This window comes from Hemiscyllium ocellatum, chromosome 5 (assembly GCF_020745735.1).
Source record: "Hemiscyllium ocellatum isolate sHemOce1 chromosome 5, sHemOce1.pat.X.cur, whole genome shotgun sequence".
Lineage (NCBI taxonomy): Eukaryota > Metazoa > Chordata > Chondrichthyes > Orectolobiformes > Hemiscylliidae > Hemiscyllium > Hemiscyllium ocellatum.
The window spans coordinates 87,956,557-87,970,283 of NC_083405.1; the positions used below are offsets into that span (position 1 = coordinate 87,956,557).

Here is a 13,727-nt window from a genome sequence, read left to right on the forward strand (position 1 = left end):
GGGATAAATGTTGACTAGGGCATTGGAGATAAACTCTCCTATTCTTCTTAGGAAACAGTACCAATGGGATTTGACATGTTGAATTAGGAAAGCTGGCAGAGTTACAGTTTAACAGTGATCTTATTTACAGTAGTGTAGCATTCAGTCATTCCTGCAGTGGAGTGTCAGCCTAGATTATTGTTCTGAAAACAACAAATGCTGGAGATCACAGGGGGTCAGACAACATCCATGGGAAGAGAGCAAGCTAACATTTGGAGTCTAGATGACTCTTCATCAGAGCTGAAGTAAAGTGTGGAGGGGACAACATTTACTTATATAGTTTAACTATAGTATTACTATAGCATCAATGCTGTCCCCTCCACACTTTACTTCAGCTCCGAAGAAGCGTCATCTAAACTCGAAACATTAGCTTGCTCTCTCCCCATGGATGCAGTCTGGTCCTTTATGATCTCCAGCATTTGATGTTTTCAGTGCAGATTACAACATTTGCAGTAATTTGTTCCGAGGTTATTATGCTCCTCATCTGGGCTGGGTTTTGAACCTACAACTTTTTGCATTTTTCACATGTTAATGTATGAATGCTTAATATATTTCGATCAACTTTGGCTGTCTGTGCATTAATATAGCAAGAGCAGAGTTTTACACAAAAAAATGTAGTTATATGGTGATATTCAAAAAGCTGTGATACTCTGTGTAGATTACTGATGCTGTCTAGGCAGTTTGTGATTGATCTACATAATATCATGAGCCAACCAGATCACTGCATTATTGTAGGAGAACTCAAATTGTTTTTAAAAAAGTGTATCAATTTTGTTTGATTCATGCAGAATATTAACAAGTATAATGTGTATAAATCCAGATTGCTTGATCATATCAGCTGGAGTACTTTCAGAAAGTGACATATGCTATAGATAAAAGGGAACCAATGAATGTGTTCTACTCACATTTCAAAACAGCATTTGAAAAGGTGGCATGTCAAAGATTATTGTGGAGAATAAAAGCTCATAGTGTAGGCAGGGTTAGCATATTGGCATGGATAAAAAATTGGCTGGTTAACATGAAGTAAAATGTATGTGTAAATGGGCCTATTCGGCAGGTTGGCAGGATGTCATGAGAATTATGCTACAGGAATTGGTGCTGGGACCTCAGCTGTTCACCATTGATAAAGATGAGTCAGATGAAGGTCATAAGGTATGGTTGCCAAATTTGCTCATAATAGAAATAGGTAGGAAAGTGATTTGTGAAGAGGACCAAAGATGTGCAGGTCAGATGAATTGGCCATGCTAAATTGCCCATAGTATTAGGTGTATTAGTCAGAGGGATATGGGACCGGGTGGGTTATGCTTCGGAGGGTCGGTATGGACTTGTTGGGCTGAAGGGCCTATTTCCACACAGTAGGGAATCTAATCTAATCTAATCTCAAGAAAAAAGAAGGACACAAAAATATATAAATAATTCAGATACCTGACCAAAGTTACGGCAAATGGTGTATAAGGTGGTAAAATATGAACTTTCCCATGTTGGCATGTGGTGAGAGATTGCAGAACTCTGAGATGCAGAGGGAGTCCTGGTGCTTAAATCACAGAAGGTTAGTATGCAGATCCAGCTAGTAATTAAAGCTAATTAAAGTAAATAAAGCTAATGTTATCACTTATTACAAGGAGAAAGGAATGCAAACATTGACAGATTCTGCTTCATTTACAGAGAGCATTGATGAGAAAGCATCTGGATTAAATTGCACAGTATTAGTTACTTTAATTAAGGAAGGGTATAAATGCATTTTTCATAAATGCAGTGATGGTTTAGAGAAGGTTCACTTGAGTAGTGCCTGGAATGGGCAGTTTGTCTCAGAGAAGAAGATGAGAGGCTGCACTTGTATTTGCTAGTGTTTAGAAGAATAGGGGGAGATTAATTTAAAGCATACAAATTATCACGGCTCTGGAGTTAATATGGAGAAGATGATTCCTCGTATGGGAGAATCTAGAACTAAGCATCACTGTTTGAATCAGGTTCATCTGGATATACCTTTTTCACTCAGGGGCTCATAGGTCTTAGAAACTCTCTTCCTGAAAAGGTAATGGAAGCAGTGACCTTGATTATTCTAAACACGAGTCAATAGATTCTTGTTAAGTACAGTGGCATAAACTTCTCACTGTTGACAGGGAGGTGGATTTGAGGTTCCAGTCAGGTCAGCCATGATCTGACTGAATAGCACAGCAGGCTTGAGAGGCTGAATGGCCTCCACCTGCTCTTAATTTGAATGTCACCTCTGGAAATATTTTGTGTCATCCCTTTAACCTCGTTCTTCTTTTTTAAAGTGTCCACCAAATGTGCATAAAATGGATGGCTACGTCTGCGACAGTGATCAGGTACATACTGGAGTTTGACTGCTCCTTTAGTGAATCAGATTCCTCTCTCAAAAGTTATCTTCTCTGGACTTACCTCATCGCATTTCTTTCAGGGGCTTTGCTATGGTGGGCGATGTAAAACCAGAGAACGACAATGCAAATATGTGTGGGGAGAGAGTAAGTATAATGTCTGCATTGTAAGAAAAGCAAAGCCTTTCATCTTTTTGCTTATTCTTTCATCCAGAGTTTGCTTTTTATTTGCAGCTTTTATACCAGTATTTTGAATTGTACTGCATGAGTTATCAAATTGGAAAACAAATCATATTCTGTAGGCAGTCACTTTTCACCTTTCACATTGGAATTTGTCATTTTATTTGTACATCTTTCAAAGTATTCAATGTTTATATTTATTTATGCACATTTATTATTCAATCTACTTTATAGGGCTGCCCTAGAAACACATAGGCCAACAAGGGTAACAATGGAAACAATCCTAAACCATTTTTAAAGCTGGAGACATCACTCTTTAGAATGAAGGTTTTTAAAGAGTTCTTCCTCATTAATTGTGGCAAGTGGGTGTCACTGACCAGACCTGCATTTATTGCCCTGGGGAAGGTGGTTTGTGAGTTGTTTTAGTGTCATTCAGTTATATAGCAAGGAAACAGATCCTTCAGTTGAACTCATCCATGCTAACCAGATATCCTAATCTAATCTTGGCCCAATTGCCAGCACTTGGCCCATATCTCTCTAAACCCAGCTTATTCATGTACCCATCCAGATGTCTTTTAAATGTTGTAATTGTACCAGCCCCACCACTTCCTCTGGCAGTTTATTTCATACATACGCCACCCTCTGCATGAAAGAATTGCCCCTTAGGTCCCTTTTAAATTTTTCCCCTCTCATCTTAAACCTATGCATTTTAGTTTTGGATTTCCCTACCGGGAGAAAAAGATCTTCGCTATTCAGCTTATCCATGCCCCTTATAGTTTCCCTGAACCATTGCAATCTGTGCAATGTAGAGACACCCACATTGCTGTTAAGGTGGGAGGATTTTTACCCAGTGATAATGAAGGAATGGCACTCCAGTTTCAAGTCAGGATAGTGTGTGGTTTGAAGAGAGCTCTGAAGGTGGTATTGTTCCTTTGCATCTGCTGCCTTTGTACTTCAAAGCAGTCCGCCTGAAAACAGGGTTCGGGGAGCAGTGTTGTATCCTGGTGTTGGGTCTGAAAGGATTAATACCAGGGAGAGCATTAACCAGTGTCCAATGTAGAGTGAGAGAACAACTTTGGTTTTCGAGGGAGGAAGATCTAACATCAAATTCTTCCTCATAGGTCTCAGTAATGATGTCTGTTAAGCCAAATATAACTGGTATCTCATTGCTATCATTCAATAGACTATGTCTTGTTTAAGACAAGAACCCCTTCTCAATACATTACCAAGTGGTTTCCCTGCATCACAATAGACTTTCGATCCTTACCAAGAAAGAAGATAGTGGTACCAGCAAAGTCTACCAGTTGGACCATATATCATGATGATAAAAGCAAAATACTGTAGGGACTGGAGACCGGAAATAAAAACAGAAAATGCTGCAGAATGTTATCAGATCTGACAGCTTTTCTGGAGATAGTAAAACATAGTTAATGTTTCAAGTTCAAAGTTGCTTCTTTGAAACTGAAGAAAGTTTCAAAGAAGAGTCTTTGGACTAGAAGCATAAACTCTGTTTCGCTCTCCACAGATTTTGCCAGCTCTGTTGAATTTCTCCGAACACTATGAAGAGCTATGATGAGGATTCATTTTACTACATGGTGACTTGGGATATGACCAGCTATCCTTAGTAGCCACGCACTGAGATGACAAGCAACATGAGTCCGACTGGGATAACACTACTATTATAGGACAAGCCAAACGGAGAACAGCCAGGGAATTCCTAGAGGAATGGTACTCATCCACAGATTCAATCAATACGCACATCGACCTGGACCCAATATACCGGCCACTGCAGCAGACAGTTGTAAGTGACAACCGAAAGCGGCAGGTACAAACCACTACAAATACTGGAGGAAACATCACAGAAGCGCTTCACAGGAGGCTCCCAAGCACTGAGGATGTCACCTAGACAGGGGACGAAACGTCAGCAACACAAATTCTCAGCTCGGTGAACAGAACCACAACAACGAGCACCCGAGCTACAATCTTCTCCCAAACTTTGAACACCCCCATAAGCAAATAAGGACCAGTAGAAGAAGAAACTTCGGAGACTGTTGAGATCATAGCAAAGGTAGGACACCCATTATTTAAACCATGATGCAAACAATGGAACTTACCCTGATAAAGCACATGAGAAATAATGGAAAGTATTAGTAACACTGCAGATAGCAGGAATTGTCTACAAAAAACTGATAAAGGAACTGGATTCATCTTTCGAGCCATGAAGAGTGGGATTTATTCAGTAGAGCCTTTAAGGAAATGGAATTGGTTCTTCATTCACTTGCCCTTTACTCCTCCGTAGAACATCTTGACACCAAGAGCAGATACGTAAGAATCCTACTCATTGACTACAGTTCAGCCTTCAACACTATTATCCCCTCGAGACTGATTACTAAACGTAGTGATCTCGGACTGAGCCCCACTCTCTGCAACTGGATCCTCAGTTTCCTGACTCACAGGCCACAATCAGTGAAGATTGAAGACAATAATTCATTGTCACTACCACTCAACACTGGAGCCCCCAAGGGTGTGTACTCAGCCCCCTACTGTACTCACTCTATACCCATGACTGTGTCACCAAATATCAGACTAATGCCATTTACAAGCTCACTTATGACACCACAATAGTCGGTCAAATCTCAGGTGGCGACAAAACAGACTACAGATAGGAGGTGGAAGACCTGGAAAAATGAGGCACTGAGAACAACCTTGCTCTCAATGCCAGCAAAACCAAGGAACTCATTATTGATTTTCAGCAGGATGTTACTCATGTTACACACTAACAGCACAGAGGTGGAATGAGTGGAGAGTGTCAAGCTCCTGGGAGTGGTCATCCACATCAAGCTTTCTTGGACTCGTCATGTAGACGCACTGGTTACAAAAGCCCAACAATGTCTCTTCTTCCTCAGGCAGCTGAGGAAATTTGGCATGACGGCGAAAACCCTCGCCAATTTTTATAGGTGCGCCATCGAGAGCATTCTATCTGTGTGTATCACTACCTGGTACGGCACCTGTACCATTCAAGATCGGATATGGTTACAGAGAGTAGTGAACTCAGCCCTGACAATCACAAAAGCCATCCTCCCATCTATAGAATCCATCTACCAGCCCCGCTGTCAAGGAAAGGCCGCCAACATTCTCAAAATTGCATCCCACCCTGGCCATGTTTTTCTACAACCTCTACCATCAGGGAGAGGTATAGAAGTCTGAACACATGCACCAGCCGGTTTCCTAACAGTTTCTATCCTATGGTTGTTAGAATACTGAATGGACTCACAAACTCTTAACACTCGCTGTATCTGTGTTTTTGTTTTTGCTGCTGTTTACCTATTACTTACTTATCTGTGCTAATTAAGTCTGTGATCTGCCTGTATTGCTCGCAAGACAGAGCTTTTCACTGTGCCACGGTACATGTGACAATAAATTCAATTCAATTCAATTCTGCAGGCAATAAAATTCAATCAGTGAATCTATTAAGGAAACAAAGACAGGTATCAAGATTCATTCAAATAGACTATATTAAAAGTATGAGTCCTCCAATTTACTCAGAAATGTGAGAAAAGCCTTTAGCACAGCAGTAAACAGTCGCAGCATTGTTATGTCGCAGAATTAAAAGCTCTTAAAGTAAGAAAAATAAATATTCATGTAGGAGGATATTGGCAGCAGAAATAATATTGCTAGGAAGGTTTAATTTCAGAGATGGATTAAATAAATGCAGAATTGAACATCTTGAAGGATGCAATTGTTAACATACATAATTGATTCTAAACTAGATAAAATCAGAAGATAAACAAGTTAGGACACTTTCATTTTCTATTGAAACCATGGACAATAACATTATATCCCATCAAGAGGCAAAAGAATATTAAAAAAAACAAATAATTTCTAAAAGATTGGTAAGGATGGAAAAATTAGTGTTCAAGAGTAAGCCGAACATATAAAACTGATAGGAAACGTTTTTGATATTTTTTAAAAAGTAGAGATAATAAAGTAAGTGTAGGTCCTATAGAAAATGAGTCTGGGGAATTATTAATGGACAATAAGATGTGGCAGATGAATTGAAAAGATCTTTTACATCAGTCTTCACTAAAAAAGGATACAAGTAAATTGGTTCTGTATAGCAGCATATCAAGGAAACATTGGAATTTGACTCTATCCAAACAAACTAAAGACACCACTTACTTGAACCAAACTATATTTACATTCATTTGTGGCACTAGGAGGATCCGAAAACTAAACTCACCCCCAGTTAACTTCAGCAGGAAGACCTAAGACAATAGTCTACCCCCACTGTGCCCTGTCAGCAGCTGCCCCAAGCTTTAGTGCAAGTAACATCTCAGAAGTAACAGTAAATCAGGAATTGAAAGGCAGTGAGGAACTCAAAAAATTTATAATGACTGGAGAAGTAGTACTAAGTGAATCGTTGAAACTGCAAGTTGACAGTTTGCCAGATCCTGATGTATTTCACCTGAAGAGGTCTTAAAAGAAGTAGCCAGTGAAATAGTTTGATGTGTTGGGTTTAATTTTCCAAAACTCATTGGATTCAGGGAAAGTTCCTTTAGATGAAAAAATAGCTAATTTAACTCCTTTATTCCAACAGGGAAGTCGCAAAAAGCAGGAAACTACAGGCCAGTCAGCTTAACATCTGCCATAAGGGAAATGGTGGAATCTATTAAAGGTGTTAAAACAGGATCCTTGGATGATTTAAGACCATTAAATGTAGGAGTTGAAGTAGGCCATTTTGTCTATGAAATCTGTTCCACCATTCAGAAAGATCGTGGCTGACTTGATAACCCTCAACTCCATTTTCCTGTCTTTTCCCAATAACCCTTTGATTTCCGTACTGATTAAAATTCTGTCTCTCTCAGCCTTGAATATATTTAATGACCCAGCCTCAGCAGCCATCTGTGTTATCACTAACCTTGCAAAATAAATTCCTCTTCATCTCTGTCTTAAATGTAAGACCCTTTACTCTGAATTATGTCCTTTCAGCCCAAATTTTCCTAAAAGCTAAGGAAGGAAATTTCAAAGCAGTCAGGCAAGAACAACATATATTTGTCAAGGAGAAGTTATGTTTAACTAATTTATTGGAGTTCTTTGAAGAAGTAACTGGTGCTATGGATAAAAGGGAGCCAGTGGATATTCGAACTTAGATTCCCAGCAGACACTTGATATCAAATGTAAGGGAAATTGAATGCAAGATTCAGGAAGTCATACATATTAACCTTCTGTGATTCTTGCCCTCGGACAACCTTGCACCATTTTTGAGGACGAAGACAATCGATTCTAGATTACCAAGGAGATGAAAGATTACCGGGGGGGTCAGCCATGATCTTATTGAAAGATGGAGCAGGCTTGAAGGGCTAAGTGACCTATTCTTGTTCCTTGTTTGTATGTTCATTTATAAGAAACAACAAATAAAAGCCTTGAAAAAGCAAGATATTCTGGGGGAATTCAGCATCGAAGGACATCCATAGTTAATTTCATTGATGATTTCTACAAATTAATTACAAAACATGAGACGAAAGTCAGAATTCATAAGAAACAATTGTTGTTGTTAATGCTGAGTCTTTGTTAGATTTATTACAGATAAAGAAAGATTTGATCTTAGAGAAGGCCATACACATGGTGAGTGAAGCAGAAATCTAAAATCAACCCAGATCAAACTTAAGAGGAGAATATCAATCATATCACAGGAGATGAGTAGAATCCATTCAGTTCTAAAGAAACAGAAACACGTGCATCTGCATGTTGAGGTATATATTGAGAATGTAATGAATGCAATGTCATAGAAGCCACTACTAAGATGGGATGACACAGTCAGGACACGTTCAAGAAGATATCTTCTGCCCTAGTGATCTAGGCAACTGTCAAGAAGAAGCAACTTGGTTCAGAAATCCAGGATGTTGTCAAAAAATAAAAAATTCTTTGCTCCAGATGTTTCAACAAGTCAACACCCTCCAAGAAGGAAGCAAATTAAATTAATGGTCTTCCATTTATTACAGTGGAGGAATTCCCTGCTTCAGCAGGAAATACATGCTCTGTGAAAGAAACCCTGGAATTAAAGCGTCCTCCACTTCTAATGGATTTACAGACCTCAAACTATCAAGGGCAGAATCAAAGTCAACAGACTTCAACCCATCTGGGGAGAATTGTGAAATCTTCAGATAGCCTGAATTTGTACAGTTGACTTAGAGAAACTTAGGGAGAAAGTACTTGGAGAGATGTTGTATAGCAATGTCTAAACAGGTTAATGTTTGGGAGTGCATTAAGCACCACTCAAATAACATCACATGGACTTGGGAGATCAGCTTTGGATTTTGAAAGAGTAGGACACTCATACCAATATGATCAGTCTCCTTTTTAAATCTGCAAATAAAGGCCCTCTAACATAATTGGGATCCTCTCTGCTCATTTTTCTTGGTGTCTGAGCAGGGGAGCAGTGAGGCAGGCCAAACTTTTCTTGAGGAAAACCATGGGAGAAAAAAAAGGATCACATCAGGAAGTCTTTCTTTGACTCACTTTCTGCTTATCTGTTTCCTTTTCATTTCTCTCCAACATTTCAAACTGCTCATCTTCTCTATGCCTGTATCACTTTGTCTAATTCCCCTGCCTGCACACCTTCTTTTTGTTATTTTCATATGCTTCTTGTCTTGCTCTCAGGAGCAAGAATAAGCCAAAAATATCAAAATGAAGAAAGTGATTTTAAACAAGGTGATGGAAGTGAGCACCATGGCAAGTGTTAAAAACATCTTGAATGTGCTACAGTTAGCTGCAGAATCAGATTAGGATATCGATCAGCACCTTCAAAGAGACTATTAAATCAATAGTTTCCTCTTGATTAAAATATTGCTAAGTTATGTGAACGCATGATATATAACTTCTTGCTTTATTGGAAGTTGACTGTTATGATATTGGACAATGCTGCCCTCTTCTGGTATATTCCAGCTTCACCTCTGAGGACACCTGTGCAGATTTGTCATCAGCAGTCAATGCTGTTGTCTTCTTTCTTCCGCTATCTTCTCTTTCATCTTAACCTAACCTTGAATATATCTTAAATCCAGATCCTACTGGATGATCACTTCAGTTATTAAATAATTGTGGTACATTTTATAGTGTGTACTTCTGTGCGACAAAGATGTTCCATTTTGGACATTTTGACATGTTTCCTAGTGTTGTCTGGGACAAATATGGTACTTCCTGTTTTATAGCCCAGTGATGAGCACCCACACCACTGAAGACACATCACAGGTACTGTGCCACAAAACTAACCTGGCTCAAATTGTGGCACAGAGCCCCTGCTGCATCCTCCTGAAGCATCAGAGAGGCGCTACTTTGCAATTTAAGTATTTCAGTTAGTCTCTTCAACCCTTTGGTGTCCAGACCATGGTTAATGTTAAACTCCTGTGTGGTTCCCTTTCCTACTAATCATGGAGTAAGTAATCCTGTTCTGTTCAGATATGCTTCTACTAACCATATGTCAGATTCCATTAAAGACACTTGACGTGGGAACTCCTGGAATTGGAATTGTCCATCCTTGCCTCACAAAAATGGCCATGTTTGGGGTGGATGGATGTAAGACTTCTAATCATCAATTATAATATTTTTAATGTTAGGCCAAGTGTATTGGAATAGTTGAAGATTTACATATTTTAATTTGACTGTTGTTGACACATTAATCATTAATTTCTGATTTTGTTATACAGTATTCCCTTTTATATGTTTTATTTGAGCTTAAATAGATCTTCAGCAACATCAGTAATTCTATAATTGTTCATCTCTTTCTATTCATGATGTCAATTTCTTTGTGTTTTTGGATTGCTTGATGGCTTTAGGAATACCTTTTCCAACTTTGTTTCTTACGCTGTTGAAATAGGTTTTACTTATCATTTATGTCAAAATTATTCCCACTTGCTAAAAGTGAAAATAAGTCCAAACATTTATTTATTAGAAGCAAGAGCTGCAGACAAATTATGTTATGAAAAGCTTAACATTGAAGGGACAGAGAAAGGAAATTGTGGCAAAAACAAAGACACTTGGATCCAATGCAATAAACAGTAAGTAAACTTTTTATCTACATTTCAAGTACAATAATATTTTAATTGAAATTTTGTGTGATCAGACCAAATTGTTTCAAAACAATTCGAAATATAATAAATTACTTTGGAAGTGAAATGGTTGTTGCAATTTTGACAAAAATGAATTCTTTAATTGTTATGGAAATGGACTGGTGCAAATTCCAATAATGAGACCAATGAGTTAAAGTCAGAGCAAGTTTATTATATTTTGAGGTAAACTTCATGATTTACAGTCTAATAAGGGTTCTAATACATTCATCCTGCATCATGACTGGATAGTGGACAGATTATGACTTCACTTCTTGTACCTTTGAACTTTGGGCTATTCATCCCTGCATTTCTCTTCTATAATTATCTTTCATCTTGTTAACCTTGTCTCTAGATCTCTCCACTGTGCACATTTGCTTTGGAGGCCATCTTGTATTCCAGCTCTTATCCAATTAAACCCTCACTCCCCCTAGTCATCTTCTGCCAATGATTCAGCATTCTTCTCTTGATCAATCAGGATCAAGAAAATGGCTGTTGCTAACCTTTACTTAATAATGAAATACTTTGTGTTTACTACTATTTCTAAAGGGCTTTATATCCTACAGTCTCTTATCTTGTAGGGTGAGTAATCTACATTACATTCTTGTCTTTATTTTCTGCACAGTTCTCAGATAGCTTCAAGGTCTCAGCTTTCTGCTGAATGAAGCACTTTGAAAACTTAACAATTTTCCCATGGTCCTGCTAGCTCAGCATTTTTCTGAAGAATCCACACATGCCTACCATCAGCTACCAACACCTCCCCCCCCCCCTCAACACAGACACATAAAACTTGCCTAATCTTCTGGCCTATCACTAACCTTTATACCTCATTATACGGCTCTTTTAATTTTATCCCAACCTTAACTTTATTATTTGGAGATGCCGGTGTTGGACTGGGGTGTACAAAGTTAAAAATCACACAACACCAGGTTATAGTCCAACAGGTTTAATCGGCAGCACACTAGCTTTCGGAGCGACGCTCCTTCATCAGGTGAATGAAGATCACCTGATGAAGGAGCGTTGCTCCGAAAGCTAGTGTGCTTCCGATTAAACCTGTTGGACTATAACCTGGTGTTGTGTGATTTTTAACTTTATTAGTTTGCCACAGATGAAAGATTCATATTATAGAGCTTTTCCTTCTCAATGAACTATGTCTTAGTTCTGAAATATCCCATTAAATGTCTACTGCAATGTCCTTACCTTCAAATTGATTTTCCATTCCCCATTAGCAAACTCTGTCTTCATTCCATTGTTATTGCTTTTACTTCAGTTGAAGGTGCCAGATTCTGACCAGATGTTTTTACTCGCACACTAAATATTAAATTCTATCACATTATGATCAATTTTACACAGTAGATTCTTTATTGTAAAGTCATGAATTAATTATGTCATAATACACTGCCAATTTTATTTGTCTATCCAAATCTCTATTACCACTGTCCAAACTGGCTCTACATTTTGATCCTCTGAAACAAGATTATTTCTTACTATTGTACCAATCTCATTCTTTATTAACAGAGCTATCCCACCTTCTTTCTCTTTCTTCCCAGACTTCTGAGATATTGAAACACTTCAATTTTCTGATCTCAGAAGTGCTCACTTTTGTAGCTATGTCTCAGTAATACTTATCATTAACTTTTATTTCTATCATTATAATCTTAAATCAAATTTTCTAATTTACCTGACCCAACTCATTCCTCGTATCAACTTAATTGGTATCATTTAGGTTTAATGATCTAGCTCCAAACTCAAGTATTTCCTCATAGAACTCAACGTAAACTTTTATAGCATGGCCACTCTTACCCAAACAACCGCTTACTGTGATAGCATTAATTAATCTTATCTCATTACACATAATCGTCAAAAATAATCTCTTCCATGGTTGGTTCCATGACTTACTGTTCCAGGAAACAGTCTGAAATGCATTTTATATGCTGGACTTTATGTTCCCTGTCTTTTTAGCTAAAAAAAATCAGTTCACCTAGGGAGTATGGCAGCCATGCTGCCACTTAACATTTCATTGGCTGAGGCAGGATTTCCACTTCTCAGGGAATGAAAGTCCTATTTCAGCGGGCTGCTTGCCTATCAGCTGGCTGGCAATACCATGGTTTTAGCAGCACCAGGCAGAAGTAGTGATCACTGCTGGCACTACAAGCAGTTCCCAATGAAGATCATCACTGAAGTCAAACGCCAAGGTAATTGGAGGAAAGGGAATTTCATCAGCCTCAAACCAGCAAGCAGTACAACCACGTCTTTATAAAGATGCTTAGATTAAAGACGTTTAACCTCTGTTTGTACCATTCATTTTTCTGTTTTGTTTCAAATGCTTCTTGCATTGTTACATTTTCACATTGGTGCCATAGTGATGCAATTTTATATTTTGTTCCAATTTGCATTCTGGTATTGTATTTTGTAAAAGGAAAAATATTGAAGTTCACAACACCTCTTTATTGAAGTTATGGAAATAAATTTCTCCACTCAGTAGCTTAACTAATTTGAATTTGAAGGCTATTTATTTAGTTCAGGTGTCACACTGGTGTGTAAAACATGCAAAATGTACAACTTGAAATTGAAAAATGTAATGATTAGATTGCATGTGTGAAAACTTAATATGGAAACTTAATCTTCCTTTAACATAGACCTGACTACACTTATGATTTAATCCAGAGACGTACTTTGTGGCTATCTGCTGTGCGATGATACCTCTGGTGTGCCAAGAATTGGAGAACTCTCAGGTGATGTGACTGTCTCTACCTTCTTACAGAAGCACAAGCATATCAACTGCAGGTAAGTCACTATATTTCTGATGCACAAGTGACAAGATAACAGATAGAGAAGATTCCTTCCTGTAGTTACGTCTTATCTAGTATTAATGACAATAGACAATAGGTGCAGGAGTAGGCCATTCTGCCCTTCGAGCCTGCACCACCGTTCATTATGATCATTACTGATCATCCTCAATCAGTATCCTGTTCCTGCCTTATCCCCATAACCCTTGATTCCACTATCCTTGAGAGCTCTATCCAACTCTTTCTTAAACAAATCCAGAGACTGGGCCTCCACTGCC

At 38.4% G+C, this 13,727-nt stretch overlaps 1 protein-coding gene across 1 annotated transcript in view; it reads left to right on the plus strand.

Moving 5' to 3' along the window:
- The window catches only part of adam22 (ADAM metallopeptidase domain 22), a 365,020-nt gene that overhangs the window by 274,996 nt on the left and 76,297 nt on the right, over nt 1-13,727 (plus strand). Inside the window, exons 19-22 of the mRNA XM_060825702.1 lie at nt 2,319-2,369; nt 2,462-2,525; nt 10,507-10,612; nt 13,328-13,447. Of these exons, the coding sequence (XP_060681685.1) occupies nt 2,319-2,369; nt 2,462-2,525; nt 10,507-10,612; nt 13,328-13,447 (341 nt within the window). The remainder of the gene's footprint in view (nt 1-2,318; nt 2,370-2,461; nt 2,526-10,506; nt 10,613-13,327; nt 13,448-13,727) is intronic.